Source organism: Haemaphysalis longicornis, unplaced genomic scaffold (genome assembly GCF_048455015.1).
Source record: "Haemaphysalis longicornis isolate Haplotype H1 unplaced genomic scaffold, Haemaphysalis longicornis Haplotype H1 scaffold_5, whole genome shotgun sequence".
Classification (NCBI taxonomy): domain Eukaryota; kingdom Metazoa; phylum Arthropoda; class Arachnida; order Ixodida; family Ixodidae; genus Haemaphysalis; species Haemaphysalis longicornis.
Genome location: NW_027526385.1, coordinates 282,060 through 303,785, shown reverse-complemented (window position 1 = coordinate 303,785; position 21,726 = coordinate 282,060). Strand labels below are relative to the sequence as shown.

Sequence of the window (21,726 nt, the reverse complement as noted above, 5' to 3'; positions counted from 1 at the left end):
TCAGTTTGTGCAGCAACAGCCCGCGGCTTTCTGGGCTGAGAAGAGGCCACCTCTTTGTTTTTTATTTTATTTTTCTTTCATTCGGAATATCCCTACCGAGCTCTACCGTCAGTCCTGGCTTTTGTCGTTCACTACCATCATCATTGGTATCTCCGAGGCTTCCGTTTCAGCCCCTTGCCCTTGCCTACGTAAGATCCATCCGCAGCCGACTTCCGTTGGACGGGTCAACTGATCAAATGTAAGTTTGTGTACCGCTTGCTCCTCAATTTCTGCAAATACGCCGACCGGCATTCGATCGAGGACGGCTTCAGCGATTCAGACTGGGTTTTAAACGTAAACGCTCCGTGCAGGACGCATGTCAGCCGACGCCGCTGGCGTCCGCGCGAGTGACGTTTACTGTTTCGGCTAGGCCTATCGGCGGCAGGGTCCCTTTAACAAACCCCTCTGCGAGCTCCGCATAACTCGCCCCCGCCTCCTGGACGCTTTCGCCCGACTGACAGCCGCTGTTTTCTGCCCGTCGGAGGATCGCGCGCGCTCTGGCAGTTGCCGCCCCGCGATTACCGTGGGGGTCGACGCGGAGAGCTCGGGATCGAGTAAGATCCGCGTAACTGGCCCTCCCGTACTCGTCGGGTGTAGTGTGTGCCGAGGTCCCGTTTCGTTCCTTCGCTGCTTGTTTGTTGTTCTTTGGCGCAAAAGGGCAACAACAAGAGGCCGTCTTGCGCAAGGCCGTGTGACTTCGAGGCCCCAGTGACGCAGCGGCTTGTGATTGCCGGAAGAAAGGCTGCACAAGCTTGCTAGGAACGAGCCCGCCGCCGTCGCGTTTCGTCTGCGCGCTAGCTTGACTCGCCCGTTCCACAGGGTCCAACCACCCCGCGCCGCAGCTAATTGGAAGTGTAGGCGTGCGGCGAATTCGTGGGACGCAGCCAACTCGTTACGCGCCCGTAGTTTCTCTTTTTTGTTTTCCCCGTAGCGCCCTAGGGAGGCGTAGATGTCCGATAACTTCCCGCATTTCATCCGTTTTTCCTGAACCCGCACTGATCGCACCGTCGGGGGGTCTCCGCAGCAATTGTCGTGACGTGCCGTTCGTCCGCAACGCCTTTCCCCTTCCTTGGAGCTGCGTTCCGCTTGTTTTAGCTCTCAAACGCAGGCACGGTCGTCGTGAACGGCGAGAGATGGCCTTTCTTTCTGTAAGGCCCCGGGGGGCTATTAATCTTTGACCTACGCGGTCTCTGACGTCCATCGTACGATGGGGATCCGCGTAGTAGGTGTTCGACGTCGCCGCTTAGGCTGCATAATCGAGGGAATAAAAGTGATGACACCTCGGGCGGGTATTTCCAGGAAGTAATGTACCAGCTGCGGGGCTTAAAAAAAGAGGCCTTGTTTCCGCGATCGCGAAAACAGCTTCCGGTCCCGGGTGTGGGCAAATTGACGGCGATCTCTTTCGCTCGGTACCGCGGACGTCTCGAAATTTCGCATGTGCACGTTGACAAGTTAGTTTCGTCGTGAAGCGCACGAGGTCCGCTCATATTTTGAGAGCCACTGTTCACAGGCGAGCTTTCGGCATACGCCGCTATTTGTCCGTTTCTGAATCCCGTTCGATGATGAGATTACCTTTGTTTTCCCCCTCTTCCGTTTTCGCCCTCGCCTATAAAAAGAGTCGCTTCTTCGCATTATTACTTTACGCCGCTTTGCGAACCAACGTGTAGTGTTAAAACGTGTTGACGAGATCGTGGAGCGAGCGACGGTTCTGGCTTTCAGGGGACACGTTTGAACGCCGCGTAAAAACGATACATCAAAGCAGGCACCGGCGTACATGCTGAAGTGCTGGGACGTTAGTCACACTCGGCAGAGGAAGCCTGCGACGGCCGCGCAGACCATATCGCGGTCGGCGGGTTCGACGCGCGGCTGGAGTACGCGGAGCGCTGTTTCGTAGCAGACGATAAAGGGAGTGACGTAGTCCCCCCGTTCGGAAGGTCTTAACACCCCGCGTGCCTTTTGATGAGCGGAAAACAACGAACGGGCAAGTATCTTTTTAGGCTGTTGCGGCGCCGAGGGCTGCGCTTGCGAGGTCTCTTGGTTGACGCTGACTTCCTTAGCTGCCGTCCCTGTGTCTCCGCCTAGTCGCATGCATTGGATTTTTTTTTTTTGTAACAGAACCCGTACACCTAGCAGTATTTACATGAAAAAATGGTGTTAAGTGATAGCATATGGTAGAATTGTCATTGTGCTAGAATGCCTTTTGTCTCTATAGATTCCTTGTCTGAGAACTGTGTTTAAAGCTGGAATTTCTAAGATTGCTTCAAAGAAGCCTCCCGTTCCACTGGGAGCGTGCAAAACTGAATGGCGTCTTGGTATCTCAGTGGCTGACCGGGCCTCTGAGATAAAGCCCATTGTTTCTTGCAAGCTTTTCTGGTACTGCATTACAGCTGTCTTCGAGACAGGGCATGCCTTTTTAACTTATCAAGCCTGCCTTTGTGCTAGTTTCATAGAACAACTGCAGTTTTGATGGAAGCAATATGCAAAGTCATCCAAGTGCCAGTCCTTTAAGTTAAAAGGTCACACTAGATTGATGCTGAGCTGTCTAGTATGCTAAACTAAATAGCCAAGGTGTTTTCTATTTTTTTTTCTTTTTACGTGTCAAGTCCTGAATATGAATTCTTGAAAACAACGGCGCACCTTGTTAGCACATTGCCTAGCGAATGCTTTGTTCCTCACGGTGTCACATCATAGGCTGTTCAACAACATCAGCAAGCCTTTGTGCCCATTAATATCAATGTTGGACAAATGTAGCACAGTTGACACTGATTCCTTCATGGGTGGTTCATAGGGAAAGTGGATCACCATATTTGTCTCCAGCAGACGTTGAAGTACCATATTTGCGGTTAATTTTCCACGGATGATGTGTAACACGTGGTGTGTAGATTACAGTAACTCTTATAACTATGCAAGCAGAGTAGTGCGAGCCTGTCTGTCATTATTGACTTTCCCGTAATTGGAAACTTGAGGCCTACCGTCTTCGAACAGTTCTGTCTGCAGTGCTCTCATTCTGTGCCTTCTGTCTCCCCCCCCCCCCCATCCTGGTGTGGCACCCACCCACCTTGCAGGTTGTCTTCTGCCAGGCCTCCACTGTGTTGTGTGTCGCTGACGCTGCGCCTTCCCCCACCGTGCCGCTGTCCGGTCGTCACCGTCGTGTGACATGTTGTCCCAACCGTACAGTTGACGGCGACCTTCACCCCCTTCTTCCGTGGCCATCCTTAGTGCCGGTCAAAATTTAGAAGCAGCCCACTTACCCTCTCCCCTTTGCACCTTGTGCGCGCAGTGGAATTCCTCCTGCCGTTTCCACCTGATAGCGCGGCAGACGACGATCTCAGGAACATCGTGGAGAGAGTCAGCCACATCACTGGAACTGTCGCGCTTCAAAAGCGGCTCGGCACTGACAAATTCTATCACAGCGTGTTTGTGTGGCTTGCTTTCTACGGTTTGCTTCGCACGAAGCATGCGGGGTTCTCTCGTGTGTGCCATACTGTGACCGCTGTCCGAGAGGCGTACCTGTCCGCCCGCCACTGGATGCAGTGCTCCGTACGTCCTTCCCCTGGTGGACTTGCCGTCTTCTAGACTACCAGCTCGAGTGTGCTGGTCCGTCCTGCTGTGTGTGGCCGCCGTCTGAGCGAAGCTGTGCACTTCCTGGCCCCAGCAGACGTTCTGCTGCGCGGCCCTCGCCCTCAAGATGAATGTGCACGGTCTCCGGCGCAATGTGAAGAATGTGGTGCGCAACTACTCGGACGCCCAGGTGAAGGTTCGCGAGGCGACTTCCAACGACCCCTGGGGGCCACCCTCGACCCTGATGGGCGAGATTGCCGACCTGTCGTACAACGTGGTGGCCTTCACCGAGATCATGCAGATGATCTGGAAGCGGCTCAACGACCACGGCAAGAACTGGCGACACGTCTACAAGGCCCTGGTGCTGCTCGAGTACCTCATCAAGACCGGCTCCGAGAAGGTGAGCGCGACGGGGCCGGTCGGTCGACACCTTTGGCCACTGACTTTTTTTTTCTTTAAGAGGCCATAAAGACGAAACATGAGCTTGGTTCATTAAAAAGACTGCTTTGTCCTGGTAACGGTGAAACCCGCTTTATCACAGGCTTCAAACAAATAATGAATATATTGAGGAATTTAAGCGAAGCAGTGGCGACTCTGCAGCCGCTTGTGGGCAATTTCTCTGACGTCGCAGTCTTGTTTGTGCGATTGGTAGTGTACCATGAAGTGGTACACGAGACAACTTGGAGATATATGAAATCCCTAGTGTTCAAAGGAGCCAGAAAGTAGCCTAGTCGCCGCACTGAAATTCTCGTCGCCACGAGTCTAGAAAAGCCGCCAGTTTGGCAACAGTTTGCCAGACCTGGCAACCCTGAATGCTAATGTGCCGTCAACACACTGATGACTGTTTTTGTGCTGGCCCATATTACGTAACTGGTCCTCTTAACTTGTCACTGTTGTGGAGAATTCGAACGTGTTTGATATTTTTTACATTTTCTTAGTAAAAACGCTCTTTCATGGCTGGGGTAGAGCAGAATGGGCTACCAAGAACTACTTGTTACAAATTGAACAAAGTTGTGCTTCCCATTTGAGATGAGTCGAGTTTTATTTACCGGACGCAGACTAGTGCAACTCTTGCTGGTCTCCTGGGTAAAAACGGCACTAAGCATGCGCCCAGGAGTCGTACATGGCAGCAGTCAGTGCAGAAACTTGGGCAAGTAACAGAAAATGAAGCAAACAGAAAAAAAATAGTGGCTACATGATTACAGCGAACTCCAAAAGTTATAATAAAAAAGAGCAAGGACAAACTTGCACTGGTCTTTGAGTAACACGTATACAGTCAGTGTACATTCATTTCTCGCTTTCATTGCCAGCCTCACTTGTTCTGAAGAGCCACTTTCTCTTCATTTGCACGGGGGAATGAACCATTATTTATTAAGACTTTGTGTGTGACCTTTTCTTCCGACATATTTAGATCCGAAACATATTTAGATGGTGGCTTGTTTAAAGTAGTCTTTGTTGGCAACGAAAGGTTTGCCAACCTTTCAGATGGTGGAATCGCAAAAAAAAATCAGGCAGACCCCATCTCCAAAGGTTGTCGATCTGCTATGGTTACCACTTATCTAGGTAGTTGTGAGAAATCCTAGGGGCCCACCTTGACAACTTCACTTTTAAAGTTGACCTGTTTGGAAGCTGTTAGTTGCGAATGGCCGTACTCTGCCTGTCATGTTGAGAAACGCAAGCTTGACAAAACAAATTTGAAGCTGACTTGAACTGTTGCACCGGGGACCCGGGAACAAGGCCCAATGATGGCTGCTGTGTTGAATGCAGCTATAATGAAGACTAGACGTTTCCTCTTTTACTTTTTGTAAGCACTTTTGTTTCTTCCTTGCTGCCACTTGTGGTAAACATGCTAAGGGCGGGACTTACAGTGGCTGAATGGGGCCGTCTTTCACTCACCAGAATCGCCCGCCAAGCCACAATGTTAGTGCGGCGGTTATATGCGAGCAGTGTGTCAGACTGAAAAAAATACTGGTTTGGTTACTGTTCGGGTTCGGGTGAAATATTTTCGTTCCGATTCAGTTCCAGTTCGACTAAATCATGTACTGAACTGTTTTGGGAACCCGCTCGCAAGCCTGAACCACTTTGCGAGCCGGTTTGGAAAGAATAATTGTAACTAAGTGCGAAAAAAATTATACTTTGTAGTTCAAAGGGACCTTACCCAAAAAATACAAGTTTGTTTATTGAAAAGGTGGCTTTGTCCCAATAGCAATGATGATGATCTTAATGGCAGCTTTAAACAATTAGGCTAGGTAATCTGGTGAATTATACTGAAGTTGTTGCCGTTCACTAGGCACTTTTTTGCCCATCCCTTATGACGTCACAGGGACACAGTTAGACCACAGCCATTGCTAAATTCAGGTCTGCGAGATTTATTGATGCCCGTAGCTTTGTTTCACTGCACCTCTTCATTGCTAACATGCAGTAAATGCGCTGAGCAATCAGTTTTTCCACATATTGTCAGTGCTGACTTTGGGTCAAACTTAAAGGTCTTTCAATACTTACTATCTTTCTTGGTGAAAACAACGTCTTGCGGGTCCAGAATAATGTAGGCTGAGTTAACCAAAGTTTATCTCTTTCAGATAAATTGAGGGCACGGTTTCTTTTGCTTTCATGGTTGCTTCCCCTGCAGGGCGTGTAAGTAGACGCAGCAGGGGAATAGCGCCGAACACGAACCTGGGCGACATCGGTATGGAGGTGCCTTTCCCGCTCAGCAAAAGAGAATTATACCTGCCTTTTTATACCACTAACCATGTACAAAAAGTGGTACAGAAATTGACAGTTGTCCACTAATGCGTAAGCATTCTTTCCAGCCGCTCTCTTGTTTAACGAGACTCTATTGAGTCGGCTTTACCTCTATGCGGAAGTGGATTGGTGGGGTGATATTTTACCAAACATAATAAAGCAGTTCTATACCACAGTATAAAAGCATGGAGTGGCCCACTGCATCCCTAGGAATTGTAGCCTTGAGGCACTTGCATTCTCCACATGATAGATCACTCATCAAATTTCAGCAAGTCACGTGCAGGCAGCTCCAGGCTGTAACTCCTATAACTCCTATATATAACTCCTATAACTCTAACTCCTATAAACAATCATTGATCTATGGAGGAGCTTTCCGACACGACTGCTCCATATGTAAGGCCAAACGAGCAGATGCAGCCCAAATTTTGAATGGCTGCCCCGAGGACCTCCTCCTAGCCGCCTGCAATTACCTAAATCAAAGCAGTGGGAGTGCTCGATGCTCAGCACCGACCCGCTGATGCAAGTTTGGACTGTGACAATAGCTGGAGGTTGTTGGAAGGTATGGTATTGTCGCAACCCCTCGTGACCAATAACCCACCGTACCTTGCCCTTTTTTGACGAAATTGAAGTTCTACTCATTCATCCATGATACGGGCTAATACACAGGACACTACTGCCCTGCCAACAAAGTATAACTGGTTCAGAAAACTTCTACCTTACAATTTAGTTTTTTGTGCTTTGTATAAAAGTAAAACACCTCGCAAGATAATTATCAAAAATCCTTTTTGTTATTTTATCGTTCATTTTGTGTTGATGTACAATGCTTGTATAGTCGCAGCAAGACCTGTACCTGGATCGGCAAAATGTAGGTTTCATATCGCCTGCACACAGCCGAGAGCAAGATAATCTGTGGGCGACCAGCAGCAACGTACAATTTCAATATTGGCTCGCATTTATTTCCTAGAGCTACGCTTAGAAATAGGCAGGGCATTGATGGTGTGATTGGTCCAAGGGGTAAAAGTCCGTGGACGATCACCATAGTAATGGTACGTAAAAAAGAAAAATGCCCAAATAACATTGACCACACTATATCAACATTGGCTGGTCGAACAGTTTTGTCAGAAACCAGTAACCGTTATTTATTTTTTGGTTCAGTTCCAGCAAAAATATTGGTTCGGTTCCAGTTCAACACTGGAACCGCAGACGGCCGGGGAGGAGGAGCTGCAGCTGCAGCTGGCCTTGGCAAAACCTTGTTTGCGAGAGATTGTATTTAAACTAATGCAACAGGCTTGGCCTAAAATCGTGATTGATCCGCCTTTTGTTGCCTTTTCGCATTTCACTGGTCACCTTTGGTCTGTAAACTCTTTCTTTTTTCCAACCGATCTGCAGTTTCCTGCTTTTTGTGTGCAGTGAATACGCTTGAGAGATTGCCTGAGATGATGTTGTGGAACTATTTATGGCAGTTTTGGTTTGCAGTTGAAGCCGCTGCATCTGTAATGGGTGCAAAATGTTGGTGTGGGAATTTAGGACATTTGAGGCTCTGCAAGAAAGCTCAAGTGACTTTAGATTTCATCTGGACCTTACCACTACGACAAGCTCAATATCATATTAAACTTAATCAGAGGTTCCATTCAGTTAAATTTGTTTATTTTAACGCATTGTCTAGAGATACGTCCGACGGAACCCAAAATTGAAAACTAGAGTTACGTCCGACGAAACCCAGAATTGAAAACTAGAGTTACGCCCGACGGAACTTTAGTCTAATGTTTTGAGTTACGTCTGGCGTAACGTAAAGCACAAAAAAAAAATTTACATCTAACGACACCAGCTACCGTGACACTCTATATGTGTAATCTTTACACAACATTAGCGAAATGGTCGCTTGTACGATAAATGACATGAAATTAGGAAACACAGATGCTTCTGCTTTACGGCCAAACCGGTTCAGAGTGAGTAAATCATAGGTAACATGTTCGACAGCGCCGGCTCCCCGTCGGTCGAGTGGTCAGGAACATGATATAAGCGCCTATACTACTGCAGCAATCTGGGTTCGAATCCCAGCTGGGTTGATGGAGTTTTTTCTTAATTAAAGGATTCAAATTTTTCTGTACTGGTCCACGTACACTTCTTTCCATATCCAACACATGTAATCAAAGGGGAAGTCGGGAATTAACAAAATTGAACCTCGTGCAGTGGGCGCAGTGCCAGTTAGTAGAGTCTGCAGTTTGTGCCAAGAACAAATTTACATGGGTCAAGTCTTTTAACAAATGTAATTAATAGGGCTAGGCAACATCAGTTAATATTTTAGCCCGATTAATCGGCTGGTTTTATGCATCGATTATGGTTGGTTTGGAAGAACAAATGACCAAAAATAATTATGTAGTAGCAGAAATATGATCAATATGCTCATACACTTAATCACACGCATTCCAAATGAGGTAAGTAGGTCATTGTCACGGCGCATGATGCGGGCGAGACGCTCATCAGCTTGCTCGTCACGCACACGTTTCTAGAATCGGGAACATCAGCACCCGCCGTGAGTGCAGATGGCGCCGATTGATTGCGCTTTGCTTACTACAAAAATGTGTTATACAATGTCAAAAACAGTATATATAATTGCCCACTCATTTCTTGTGCCATGTATATTTGTAGTTTTTATTCAAAATTCTGCCCTGTGGAATGAAGATACACAAGTCCAGAGGTACACGAACAAGTGGACTTCGTGTATAAAGTAAGAGTTGTCGATGAAATATTATTGAGTTTGCTCGCCAGCTTCAACCGGTTAAAACAATTAATCGCGGCTAAAGCATTAATCGAATAATTGGGAGGGTAATCGATCAATAACCTACCCCTAATGAATGATTGATTAGGGGTAATAAAGCGAATGTCTTGGTAGTCCTTTTTTTCTTCACAGAAAAAAAGAAACGTCGATAAATTTTAGTTACCGTAATTACCCGATTCTAACGCGCCCCCGATTCTAACGTGCACCCGATTTTCCTGGCAAAAAAAACTAAAAAACTTGCACCTCCGATTGTAACGCGCACGGAACTTTGTGAGCAAGAAAAACGAATGCGAGAGAATCGGGCGATTTATTTTCCGAAGTAATCTCACTCATCTCACTCCTCGTCGCTCTCCGCTGACCACAACATCTTGTCCTCGGTGCCGTCAAGCGCGTTCGCGACTTCTGAACGAACGTTCAACCATGGTCCATGGGTTCGTGTCCCACGCCTCGCACGCCCATCCCGCGAGCTTCTCCAGAGGCGCACGCTTCAGCCGACCGCTCGTTTTGAACGCGTGAGAGCCGCTTCTGCCATTGCTGTTACAGTCAAGCGCGCAAGTGGAACGTTTTGACAATTTGTGTGAACGCCGATAGAAAAGCTTAGGCGCCTAAGCTTCCTGCGTCCGAAAAATCGTTGCTAAAAAAAGCTTTGGCGCCATCTTGATATGGCGATGGCGATGGGTGGGACAAAATTTCCGCTGTTTCGGCAGTTTCGGTTTCGTATCCGATTCTAACGCGCATGCGATTTTTCGACCTATTTTTCCGGAAAAAAAGTGCGCGTTAGAATCGGGTAATTACGGTAATTGGTCTGGCTGACTAATGAAATACGTAAGGAGGTTCTATTTTGTTAATTCCCGTTTTCTTCCTTGCTTGCGTGTGTTGGATATGGAAAGAAGTGCACGTGGACAAGTACAGAAAAATTTGAATCTTTTAATTAAAAAAAAACTCCATCAACCCAGCTGGGATTCGAATCCAGATTGCTGTAGATGTGTGGGAGCTTATATCACGCTGCTGGCCACTCGACTGATGGGGAACCGGCGCTGTCGAAAATATTACCTATGATTTACCGATTCCGAACTGGTTTGGCCGTAAAGCAGCGACATTTGTGTTTTCTAATTTGACGTCTTGTATCGTAAAAGCGACCATTTCAATAATTGCCCCATCGATTTACCAGTCCTGGATGGTCCGTGGGCAGTCCGAGGACTGCGTTCGGACCGGAAGTCCTGTAGGAATACATTGGAGAATCGAGCACCGGATCACGTCGCGGGCAGTCCGCGGATAATCCAGCACTGATAATCGAGAAACCTCAATGTTGTGTATGGATTGCACATATACTAGAGCGTCAAGGTATTTGGTGCCGTTAGCTGTAAAAATTTTTTTGTGCTTTACGTTGCGCCGTACGTAACTAAAAACATTGGCCTAAGTTTCGTCCGACCAGGGCCCGCTTGCACGAACACGCGTTCTTATTGGCAGTCTTATTCACAGTCTAGTCTTATTCACGAACTTCAATAAGACCGCGAATAAGATGCGGACTAGTGTGCTTGCTTGAAAGCACTCGGGCGAGGCTATAGAGCGGTCTTATTGAAGACTATAGGGACAGCAGGTACCTAGGTGAGCACGAGAGAGGCCCCTAGGGAAAAGCGGGGAATACACCGCAAAACTGCTTGTTGCCGTCGCCGGCGTTGGGCAAGCATTTATTTTGAACCATGATTGGATAAATTCAAGAAATGCTAACCATCAGACGGCGTGTTTGGGCCTTGTCACAAATGCGTTACAATGATCGGCCATCCTTGGTAGGCCAACTCACGTGGCCGGGCCCTGGTCGCCCGGCCGTGTAAACGAAGTCATAAACAAAGATCGTCTGCTCGAAGCGTGCGCCCGAGAAACCCACTGGGCTGACGCAAAAAGCAGCGACGTTGTCTCACGTTGTCGCAACACGAGTCGTGCTTTTCACCGTGAATTAGAAAGTTGCGAATTGGCTTGGGTTCATCGTCGTAGACTCGGATACAACGAGCACTCCAGTGGCTCACGCCGCCTGGAGCGGCGACACGATCGCAACAACCTGCTGCCTAGCCGGCAGCACGCTAGAGAGGGCTGCAGCTGTAAACAATCGCGCTGTAGAATATAGCCGAATGTTGATATTATGCATGCTGTTATTACGTATTGCCTCCGGATCCCAATGCTCAAGCAGAATGCTCAATCAAAGTACAACCCCAAACAATCAAGCTTCGTTACCACCACTTTCGAAGAGGATTGAAAAACGCGAAGTCTGCGCAGCTTCTCGTTGAAAACACGATTTTATTTGACGTTCACGGGTAGAAGTACTACAGGCTGCTAGCGTTTTGCTGTTGTGTGTAATTTTGTTGTCACATTGTAGTTTTATTGTTGTTCCTGAGTTAATTGTTGTTCTTATTGGTTGTTCCTGAGTTAATGGGCATGATTTTATAAAACAATACATTTGTTCCGTCCTTTCGTGCCGCCTTTTCGTAGCTACTGTGGTGACAGCAGACGATCGCACATTCACACCGCGCGCTTGGCCGCCCGATGTCTGCTCGGGACTTATATCCGGCTGCAGACTATCATTCCTGACCATCTTTGTTTAACGTGAGGGAGAAAAAAAGCCCCGCTACCCGGGAAAAACAAGCACACGCCCATAGCCCACAGCGAAAGTTGAAAACGGTGGTTGGCTGCAGCCATCGGTGCCACATCAAAGTAGGTAGGCCTTGTGGCTTCCGGCATCCGCGTTTTCTGTCCCTTTCCACCCTCTCTCCCGACGGAGTTTCCAACGGAGTCGATCTCCTCGGAACAGGCATTTATTTCTTCCAAGCAGACGGTCGAACGGCCGCCGCTCGGTAGCGTTCGCCACTTGTACGGCTACTGCACTCGTTTTTCACGGTATGGAGGTCGATCTTTATGATGAAATGACCGACCACGTCAGCATAAGACTGTGAATAAGACTGCTCGGTGCAGGCTTATTCACAGTCTTATTGCGTTCTTATTTAAAGTCTTATTCGCTGTCTTATAAGTTTCCAGAAAGTGTCTTATAGCCTAGGGAACATAAGACCCCGAATAAGACTGCCAATAAGATTAGACTGCAAATAAAACTGTCTTATTTGGCTTCGAGCAAGTGGGCCCTGGACTCTTGTCGGACGTAACTCTAGTTTTCAATTCTGAGTTCCATCAGACGTAACTCTAGAAACTGGCTTAAAGTTCTGTCGGTCGTAACTCTAGACACTGCGTTATTTTAATGCACCAGTGGATTTCTATGCAATATGCCGTGTGTTACAGCTTGGTGGAGGCCAAAGAACTGTATACCTATTATGACAGCCATACATTTAAAATATGTGCACTAAACGAAGCAAAAGGTAAAGGTCTATAAAATTCAGCAGTGCATTGAGCTAAGTAATAAATTGTCATATGAAGCACTCAAATGTTTGCTTTATACGTGTTGCACTGTGTGATGCAGGAGGCCAAAAATTGGAAGCCTTTTTTTTTTTTTAAATAATTTTTAGTACAGCTCATGTAGAAACTTCATGGCTGGCTTTTTCCTCTGATCAAGATATACTTGTTGGGTTTGGAGAAAGCTTTGTTTTCTTGTTAGCTGTGGGGTTGAGATCGATGAACTCTCTCTCATTTTGATGGCCAGTCTCAATGTGCGGCACATCACACGGCAATCACCGCTGTTGACAGTGTTTGTCGTGGGAAGCTTGATGTTACTTCTTTTGCTTTTTGGTTTAGGTGGCTGCACTGTTAATGGGGCGTACTTATTTGTCATATTAGTTCTGGATGAGCTAGCTTGCAATGTTTTTTAAAAAGCTAAATGCAAGGTATGTTTCATGTTGCTGTTTATATTAGAGCACTGTACGGGCCTGATTTTATGGCCCGAACCCAATCCAAGCCCGCTTTGTGAAGCCCGAGCCTGACCCGGGCCCGTAACACCTAGCTCGGGCTCGGCCCGGGCCCGGGCGTTCATAAGTGAGCCTGGCCTGAGCCCGGCCCAGGCCCGTCGTCTCAAGCCCAGGCCCGGCCCGGGCCTGGTCATCTATTTTTGAGCATAGGGAGGGCTCGCGTGTATGTGACCGAACCCGGTCTTAGACACTGAAGAAAATTTGTTTATTATATTTGGTTGAGTGTCCTCGTAGCAGGCAATCAGACAAAGCAGCTAGTCTGTTCAAGAACGTCACGAACTGAAACGCAAAAAAATCAGGGTTTAAAAGTGCGCATAGTTGAGCTTATACCGTCTGCAGTTCACGTCACATCGGTGTAATAGCTCATATTTTTACACGAGAGACACCACCACCTTTGATGACCAGACTCTTGGCAACTTCACGTGTTTGTCTCGGCCACAAGTTGGTATTGCTGAATTTGTTCGCTCCGCATTTGAATCCACGAGTATGTACATGCGTTGAAATATTTTACCTGCAGTGGTTGTTACGCGGTGGTGCTTCTCTGGCAGGCGAGTATGATTCCCGGCCACGGCAGCCTCATTTCGATTGGTGCGACAACTAAAACACGTGTACATAGACATAGGTGCACAGCTGCAGGTTGTCTGAATTAATTCCTTCCCCGCTAGGGCATTCCTTGTAGTCGTATCTTTGGTATGTTATATACCAAAATATAAAATTTTGATGTAGTCATGAAATGCCATTAAAATTACAGTATAGTGACTATCAGACCTAGCAAAACAAGTTTTGAAAACAGTGCATACAATTAACACCAAGAAGCGTGTAAAAAGTAAACTCGGAATATTCATTTTAATGCTCTTTTCTGCACTTCATGTCGGGGCTATAATGGCTGGGCCTATGAATTCAAGCCCGAGCCCGGCCCGGGCCCGCCGTTCATCGGCTTCGGGCGGCCAGGCCCAGCCCCTGGGCCGGGTCGGTTTCGGGCCGGCCTGAAAGCCCGGGCCCGTACAGTGCTCTAGCTTATATGCATTGCTTTCAACCTAATCTCAAAAGGGTTGGTGTATTAGCGCTTAGCATGTTTCAGCAGGGACCAGTAATTGGACAAATGAACTCGTCTCCCACGTAAAGCTTGGTGTCCAACCAGTGAGTGAACTGCCATTTGAGGGGATTGCTCTTAGAACGTCTACTAAAACAGAGTGCAAAAAAGATGTGCTCACGTGTGTGTGCTTTTTTCCTGGCTGTGTTGTAGTCAACATCTTCCCCTCGAACCATCGCATCTTACTGAAATGACATTATGTTAACATGGCTACTTTGCCCACTACTTCCCTGCAGAACTCCCCCTGCTTGATTCCGAGAGGATGTGGCGACATGCTTGCTTCAGGCTTTCTCATTTAGTGTGCTTAGGCATGCTCAACATGGCGGATAGAGCATCAGCTGGGATGCTTTTAGCATAACAACTACAAAAGCGGCTTTCTGTATGTCTGATGCTTCATTTCATTGACTGACAACCATTGCAGGATTGTAGTCACTGTAGTATAACTTCGCAGAACAGTGGTGTTTTGTTTTGCAGAAATGGTCAGAACGTTTGCTTGTCACAATGCCAAGCTGTGCTGAGGGGGAGCGGTTAATACACAATACTAGCAAGTGCCCTTGCTGAGAGGATGATCATGTGGCCCTGTAATTAGGGGCGGTGTCATCACTGCGCTTTGCCTGCTGTCCCTGTCACAGCTGTGGGGGTGGTGCTAGAGCATTTCTCACAGCGTTGCACAGCTTGGAGCTGAGCTGCATGGGTGTAATGCTGTCTTTATTTGTGGGCTTGTGCAAGGGTGAAAGTCGGGAGTAAATAGTCGGAGGTTGTGGAGTAAACAGTGGTCGGCCGTTGACACTGTTGCGCCCATGCTGCCGCAGGTGGGGCAGCAGTGCCGGGAGAACATCTTTGCCATCCAGACGCTGAAAGACTTCCAGCACACGGAGGACAACAAGGACCAGGGGGTGAACGTGCGCGAGAAGTCCAAGCAGCTCGTGGCCTTGCTCAAGGACGACGAGCGCCTGCGCGCTGAGCGCCTCCGCGCCCTCAAGGCCAAGGAGCGCTTTGCCCAAGCCACCGCTGCCCGGGGAGGCACGGAGGCCGCCAAGGTGAAAGAGGGGGCACTGTTGCTCTTGCCGTTGTTTCTGTGTACAGAACTGATGTGCAGAACCGATGTACAGATGTGCAGAACCGATGGCCCTCTCTCCCGCTTCTTCCGTTTCAGTATGGCACCTCGAGTCGGCGAGATTCATACAACTCGGATGCTGCGTCGCCTAGGGGTAAGGACTGTTTGACGCTTTCATGCAATGTGACGGGAATTTCAACAAGAGTGGAGCCAAGGTAGCACCTTGGGGCACTCTCTATGCTCTTCCTGGTTGCAGGGGAAGGGGATGGAGCGGCGGGCGGAGGCGGCCTGTCGTCGGAGCTGGAGTGCGCGCGGCCGCAGACGGCCGGCGAGGAGGAGCTGCAGCTGCAGCTGGCCCTGGCCATGAGCAAGGAGGAGGCCGAGCAGGAGGAGCGCCTGCGCAAGCACGACGACCTCCGCCTGCAGATGGCCCTCACCGAGTCCCAGCACACGTAAGGAGGAGGCTCCTTCTTGCCGCACCCTCCCTTTCTTTGATTGTGCGGCCACAAGCTGTACGAGAGTAAACACAGGAGCGCATGTCGCTCAGTACATGCAGAGCACTCTGGTGACAGGCTGGCGCGCTCTCACAGTTTGGGCGGTTAGCGGGCACACTCCCTGAAAGCGCTTTGTCGCACAATTGCCTGCTGCAGTAGTTACGTCACGGCATCTCGAAACATGACGACGTAAGGATAAAGCACTTTTTATCACTTGGTCGGGCAGCGAAAAACGATTGTTTGAATGTGTTTGCTGTGTTTCACCGCTTGATAAAAAGCCTGTCTTATGCGGCACGGGTCCTTTCCGGTATCATTTCCAGATGTGTGACCCAACTACCGCAGCAGACAACAGCCCGATCAACTGCTGTCATTGAGAGAATCCGCCAAATGTACGAACTATAAAAGTGTGCCATGTTATTTATTGCTAGACCACTCAGCATGTACTGAGTGGCACTCGCTCCCATGTGTACTGTCGTAAAGCTTTTGACTGTACCACTTGCCACAGCAGAAAATGCTAAAAGCGTGTGACCCCCCCCCCCCCCCCTCTATTCACTTTCCCGTACCACTATTTGTGGTGTCAAAAATCTTGGAGGGTGAAATGAAGGGCTGGTGTAACTTGCGTGAGCATTTTTATGAAACAATCGCTGAGGCAGCAGGGCATGTAGGCGTCAGATAAACGTTTGAAGAAACTTTTGTGCCGAGCACATGTTTTAAAAAACGCATGAACTGTGACTCTTAAAAATTGTTCAGCAAATTGTTTTACTGCTACTACGACTTCTGGTAAGATTTGCTTCAGTTTTGGTGTCGGTTCAATGTCTCGCATTCTCGTAACTACTTTCAGGCAACTTGCAGAAGTTAACAGGAGAGTCAATGCTTCTTTTCGCCATCTGTGCAGGGTTCGCACAGGTCCTTGAAAACCTTGAAAACCCTTGAATTTAGAAGTGTCAATTTCAAGGCCTGGAAAGTCCTGGAATTTTTAAATGGTCCTTGAAAACCCTTGATTTTTCCGGATAGAATCAATGGCCCTGTCTTTTCACAAGAATTCAAAGTGTTTGTCGTGGAGTTTAGGTGCTAACAAATGTAAAGAAACATCGTAACAATCAAGTTTCAGTGTATTGCGTGAAATTACAAGTTTGGTGGGAGCAGACACATGTCAATCCAATCCATGTCACGATACAATCCAGTGAAAGCCAGCTTCTGTTCTCTATCTTGCATCTTCCATATAGTCTGTGGACGCATGCTCCTTGCATGTTTCCTGTGCCTCATACGCTCCATCTGCGTTTGCTTTTTCGTGCAAATGGTGGACAAGTACATTCTTCATCCTGCCTTGCAGCAACACTTGCGGATTTAATTTTAGCTGATACTCTTGCTGACAGAGGAGGAGATGCAGGCAACATTAACTAAGTTTTAAAATCAAACGGCCTCAGCAAACACAAAGGAAAAAGAAAAACCTCTAAATACCAGCCATGAAATAAAAAATAAAGCTGGGGAAGCATTTACGAACCCGTTAGCAACTATCTAAATGTGCACTAATGTGCTTAGGTATTGTGCAATAAAAAACTTTTGCATTGTGTTGGAAAAGTTATAAATAATCCCATACAAAACGTTAGATGGGGACCTTGAAAATGTGTTTTCTGGTCCTTGAAAGTCCTTGAAAACCCTTGAATTTTTGCTTTTCAAGCCTGTACGAACCCTGCTGTGTTTCTATATGATCAACTTATGGCAAAACTCTTGAGGTTACTGGTCAGGCGCGTAGCCAGGATTTTTTTTTGAGGGAGGGCTAAAGTTGTTTTCAAGCCCCCCACCCCCACCCCCTGACAGAGAAAAAGCGAGGTAGTTTGCAGGCGCCCTTAGGGGCTATGAAGACAATATACATGTTTGGTTCATTAAGCAGGCTGCATTTTCCCAATAACAAAGATACCAATCTTATCACAAACTTAAAAAAAGAATAGTCGAGATATGAAATAACACTCCCCACCCGCTTTCCGGTGTTTTCTCTACGACATCGCAGAATCTTTTTACGATTGGTGTCAAACGACCTAAGACACAGCCAAGGAACATGGCTGCGCGATGGTAGAGAGCATCTAGTTCCATTGATGCTATCATTTCAATTGTTACGTGCTGCTAACACACTCCTAACTACGTTTTAGTGCTGGCCTGTACTAAATCACTCCTGCCCATATTACGTCTCTACAGCGCAAAATTTGAAAATTTTTGATATTTGTTGCATTGCTCCGGTTGAAAAACGTCTTCTGGGGTTGGAATGTAGCTGAGTGAGCTACCAAAGGCTAGTTCTTTCATATTCAACAAGGTTGTATTTTGTCTTCAAATGGGCTTAAGGTCTCTATTGGTGTTGATTATGATGGTATTTAGTGCCAGATGAAGTTGTAAACTGGGAAAAAATTTGCCGATCACGTGGTGGAAATCTGCGCCCGTGATACGATACGTATACTGTACGCACGGGCACCTTGTGCAGGCATTGCATTAAATGAGCACACTTTCGTGTGATTACTTGCTTTATTTCAACGTGTGTGGTATGATGAGTGTGACATCCGCAATAAAATGGCGTAGGCCGTAGGAATGAGATTTTTTTATTTAGTTGCTGTTGTCCGAAACGCAGAAAAAAACTTTTTTGCTGATAAGCATTCTACGCCCGATCGCGTGGTGTGAAATGGGGCACAAAGGTCACGATAACGGGCACACATGCGACAGCCGCTACCTCACTTGGAGTTGCGTGCCTGTAGATGAAGCAAACTGCTAAAACTGCATCGAGAACAAATATATTTTTTAACTCTTCATGTACTTTAACTGTTCACGTAATTCACGTACAGCGGTTACTCTTCATGTACTTAACGCTTTCCCGATGCGCTTTGAGTAACCCTCGTCAACTTTATGCATCCTAGGATATTTAGGCGTTTATATGAGTAGAATTTGCATTTTCCCTCTTTTTAAGTTACCTACCCGTTACATAGCTGGCGCTCCTTTCAACAACCAATTCAAACGCAAATATTTCATTAGAAATAAAATGAGATACTATAAATTTTTGGGCTCGCAGACATAAAGGTACTGTGACATCGTGTAAATATTAGGAAGCGGTTATTTAAATATTAAAAGACACAGTGATCACGGAAGGATAAATCAGGGGTCAGGGGAAGAAAATGACTCACAATTGCGGCCTCTTTTGTGTGTTGCATGGCACTTCGAGTGTGAGCTTCGCAAAGCAAGGGCGCTTTGGCCCTTGCACCTGTTCTGTCATGTTGGCGTTTCTGTCATCGCTGTTCTGTCATGTCGGCGTTCTGTCATGTCGGCAAACAGCGGCCATGGACGCAATGGAGGGGCTTTTGTTGTGACCTAGGTCGAAGATGGCCATCGGGCATTTGTTACTGTCGTGAGCGCCATCTGCCTAAGGCAGGGCTGGTGACCGTCGAGCCTTCACGTGTAGGATAAAGTCTGGAACTCGCTCGGCAAGCCGCAGCGTGCCCTTTTTGTCAACTCCCTGTTCCCCAGTTTCGTAGGTTAGTGAAAAATACCGTCAAACAAATCTGCCTAATCGCGGAGGAGAAAGTGACTGTCTGCAACACTGCTTTCTGAAGGGGACACGCAGTGCGCGCAAGCTGAGCCCATTCAATTATCCCACGCCAACACCCGCTCGGGCTCCACAGAAACGTGAAAAAGAATGAAGGGGTGACGCCCAAAAGAGGGGCATACTTTGCTATGCGCCTCACCCACAAAGGCCCTCTGCCCAACCACGACATTCATACAGCTAAAGCTCACATTTCGCCCGATACGCAGACCCATCGCTTTCTTAAGTTAACTGTCCGCCACCGCCGCTTGCACGTGGTTCTGCTTACACATACAAAGATCGTCTTTTCCATTTCGGCCCTTTATCGTACAAGTCTTCACCCATCAATGGCGGGTGGTCTCTCTTTTTTTTCCGCCGTCAGTCAGTGTGGACCACTCCTTGCTTCCCCTGTTATACTGTGACGAGTCAACCTCCTCTGCTGAGAATGACTCAGCCGGCCAATTATTCTCCGCGTGGCGATATGCCACACACAAAGGGGCACAATGCGGGCTGAGCTTACCTGAGGGTGCCATCGCTTTTGGAGCTGCACCCCTCCGATGCAATTACTGTATTTACACGATTTTAGGTCGACCCTTTTTTTCAAATTTGACAATCCAATGTTGGGGGGTTGACTTAGAATCGAAATCGAACCGTCTACCGCTAGTAACTGCAAGAGAAACGAGAAATCGGGGGTGCTACGAGGTGGGGACAGCTTTGCACCCTCGTTTCCATGGTTATGGTCTGAAGTATGAACCGCATGGGGCGTTTTCTGCTCGCGAAAATGCGCCGCACTGACACTGCCGCGAATACCACCCGCCTGCTGCGCGCTACGCGATCGGCGGCGGCAACATGGCGGCGTAACCAGCCGCGAAGAGGTGCGCGTAGCTCCAGCGACTGCTTCTGACCACTCTTTAAGATACCACTGATGGCACAAATGAAGACGTTTGTGCAGGAAAGGAGGTGATAATGTGGTCGAAGACGACACTATAAAGCTTCATCCGTGCCGCCAGGGAAAGCGCCAATCAAATATCCGTCACAGTGGTAAGCCTAAACATCTCCGGCGGCGCCAGCCGGCTGTCCCGAGTGCTTTCAAACTGCCACCATGAAGAGCGCGTCTCCCCATTGGGGCAAGTCGTCAGGCTCTCTCCACTGCCACGCTTATCACGCCTCTTAAAAGCAGTAGAAGCAAAAGTCGCCCGTGCAATGCCAACGCACACAAATTGCATGCAAAAACCCATCAAGAAGCGTTTTATTTGTCTCTAACAAGTAAAATGAGTATTAGCGAATCCCTTGATTCAATGCGCGGCGCTAACATAGCCCAATATCACATTGTTCAGTACACTTCCGAACGCGATGGTGGGAGGTTAATCGCTCAAAAGTAAATCGCGCGCGGCCGCTTCCGTCAGTCGCCATGTTTGTTTTGGTATCGCGTGGCAGTGGCCGCTGCTGGTTGCTTTGATGGTTGTCATCTCGCAGCAAATGTGTTCTTCCTGCTTAACACACAGCGCATGGTTATTCCGGGTGCTTATACAAAAGCTTTTTTTTTTAACATCTACCGCGCATACCGCGAGTGCATGGCCTCTTGTCGGAGCATCGATCGTTGATGGTAGAGCCACCGTGTGGGTTGACGGAAGTGCTTCTCTTTGTGATACAATTTTCTAGGCGGCGCCCGCATTTTTTTTTTTCTTTCAGAGATGCAATTGTTTGGGGTCGACCTACATTCAAGTCGACTTACAATCGTGTAAATACGGTATCCTGACCCGGGTGCTTTGTTTTGTGTAAGCACCAATGCGTTAGGACAGGCATTGGGTCGTGAATGCCTAATAGTGGCACATCCGAAGGATATATGCCTTTGTTCATAGGCGACGTACCAGGCATAACAGGCCGGCTGGAGGGGTGGGGAACGGGGGAGGGGAGGGGCTAAACCCTGGTCAGCCCGCCCCTCCCCCCCTGGCTACGCCACTGGAGCTTGCGATGGACGAATAGAGGAACCTGCATGAGGGAGGCAAACTAGACAAACCAAGAGATCACAACAGTGACTAGAACCCAAACCATGGTCGAGATCTTGAAAGTCGCAAGAAAAATCGCCATCATTCATAATTTTTGGTGAAAAGGAGGCACTATGCGCGGCACTGTGTGCAGAATATGGTCCTTTAAAAACTACGGAGTGAGGAGGGGGAGGGGGGGTTTGAACCCCCCAAACCCCCCCCCCCCCCTGGCTACGCCACTGTTACTGGTGCACTTGGCTAAAGGATGTGACTGGCCGTCAGCCGCCACGCTGGAAAATTTGCGGGAGTATAGTTTCTCCTGCTTATCCTGGGGGTGGTTAGTGACTTCAGTTCCTCTTCAGGATGTGTGACTTGGTCTTTGGCATGACGTAAAGTAAAAGGGAAGCGAGAGAAAGAGGGGGAGTGACAGCTTCAACCATTTATTTCTGGACAAAGCATTGTTTGCCATTGAATGGCAGCTGAAACAGCTATCAATACTGTGA

The 21,726-nt window shown here is 48.0% G+C and overlaps 1 protein-coding gene across 2 annotated transcripts in view; it reads left to right on the top strand.

The window, feature by feature from the left end:
* The first annotated feature begins 99 nt into the window (after positions 1-99).
* The window catches only part of LOC144137751 (epsin-2-like), a 40,488-nt gene continuing 18,861 nt past the window's right edge, over positions 100-21,726 (top strand). For both annotated transcript variants that reach the window (XM_077669692.1, XM_077669693.1), the window contains exons 1-5: positions 100-238; positions 3,105-4,000; positions 14,935-15,162; positions 15,279-15,333; positions 15,436-15,631. In XM_077669692.1, the coding sequence (XP_077525818.1) occupies positions 3,728-4,000; positions 14,935-15,162; positions 15,279-15,333; positions 15,436-15,631 (752 nt within the window). In that variant the 5' untranslated portion in view covers positions 100-238; positions 3,105-3,727. The remainder of the gene's footprint in view (positions 239-3,104; positions 4,001-14,934; positions 15,163-15,278; positions 15,334-15,435; positions 15,632-21,726) is intronic.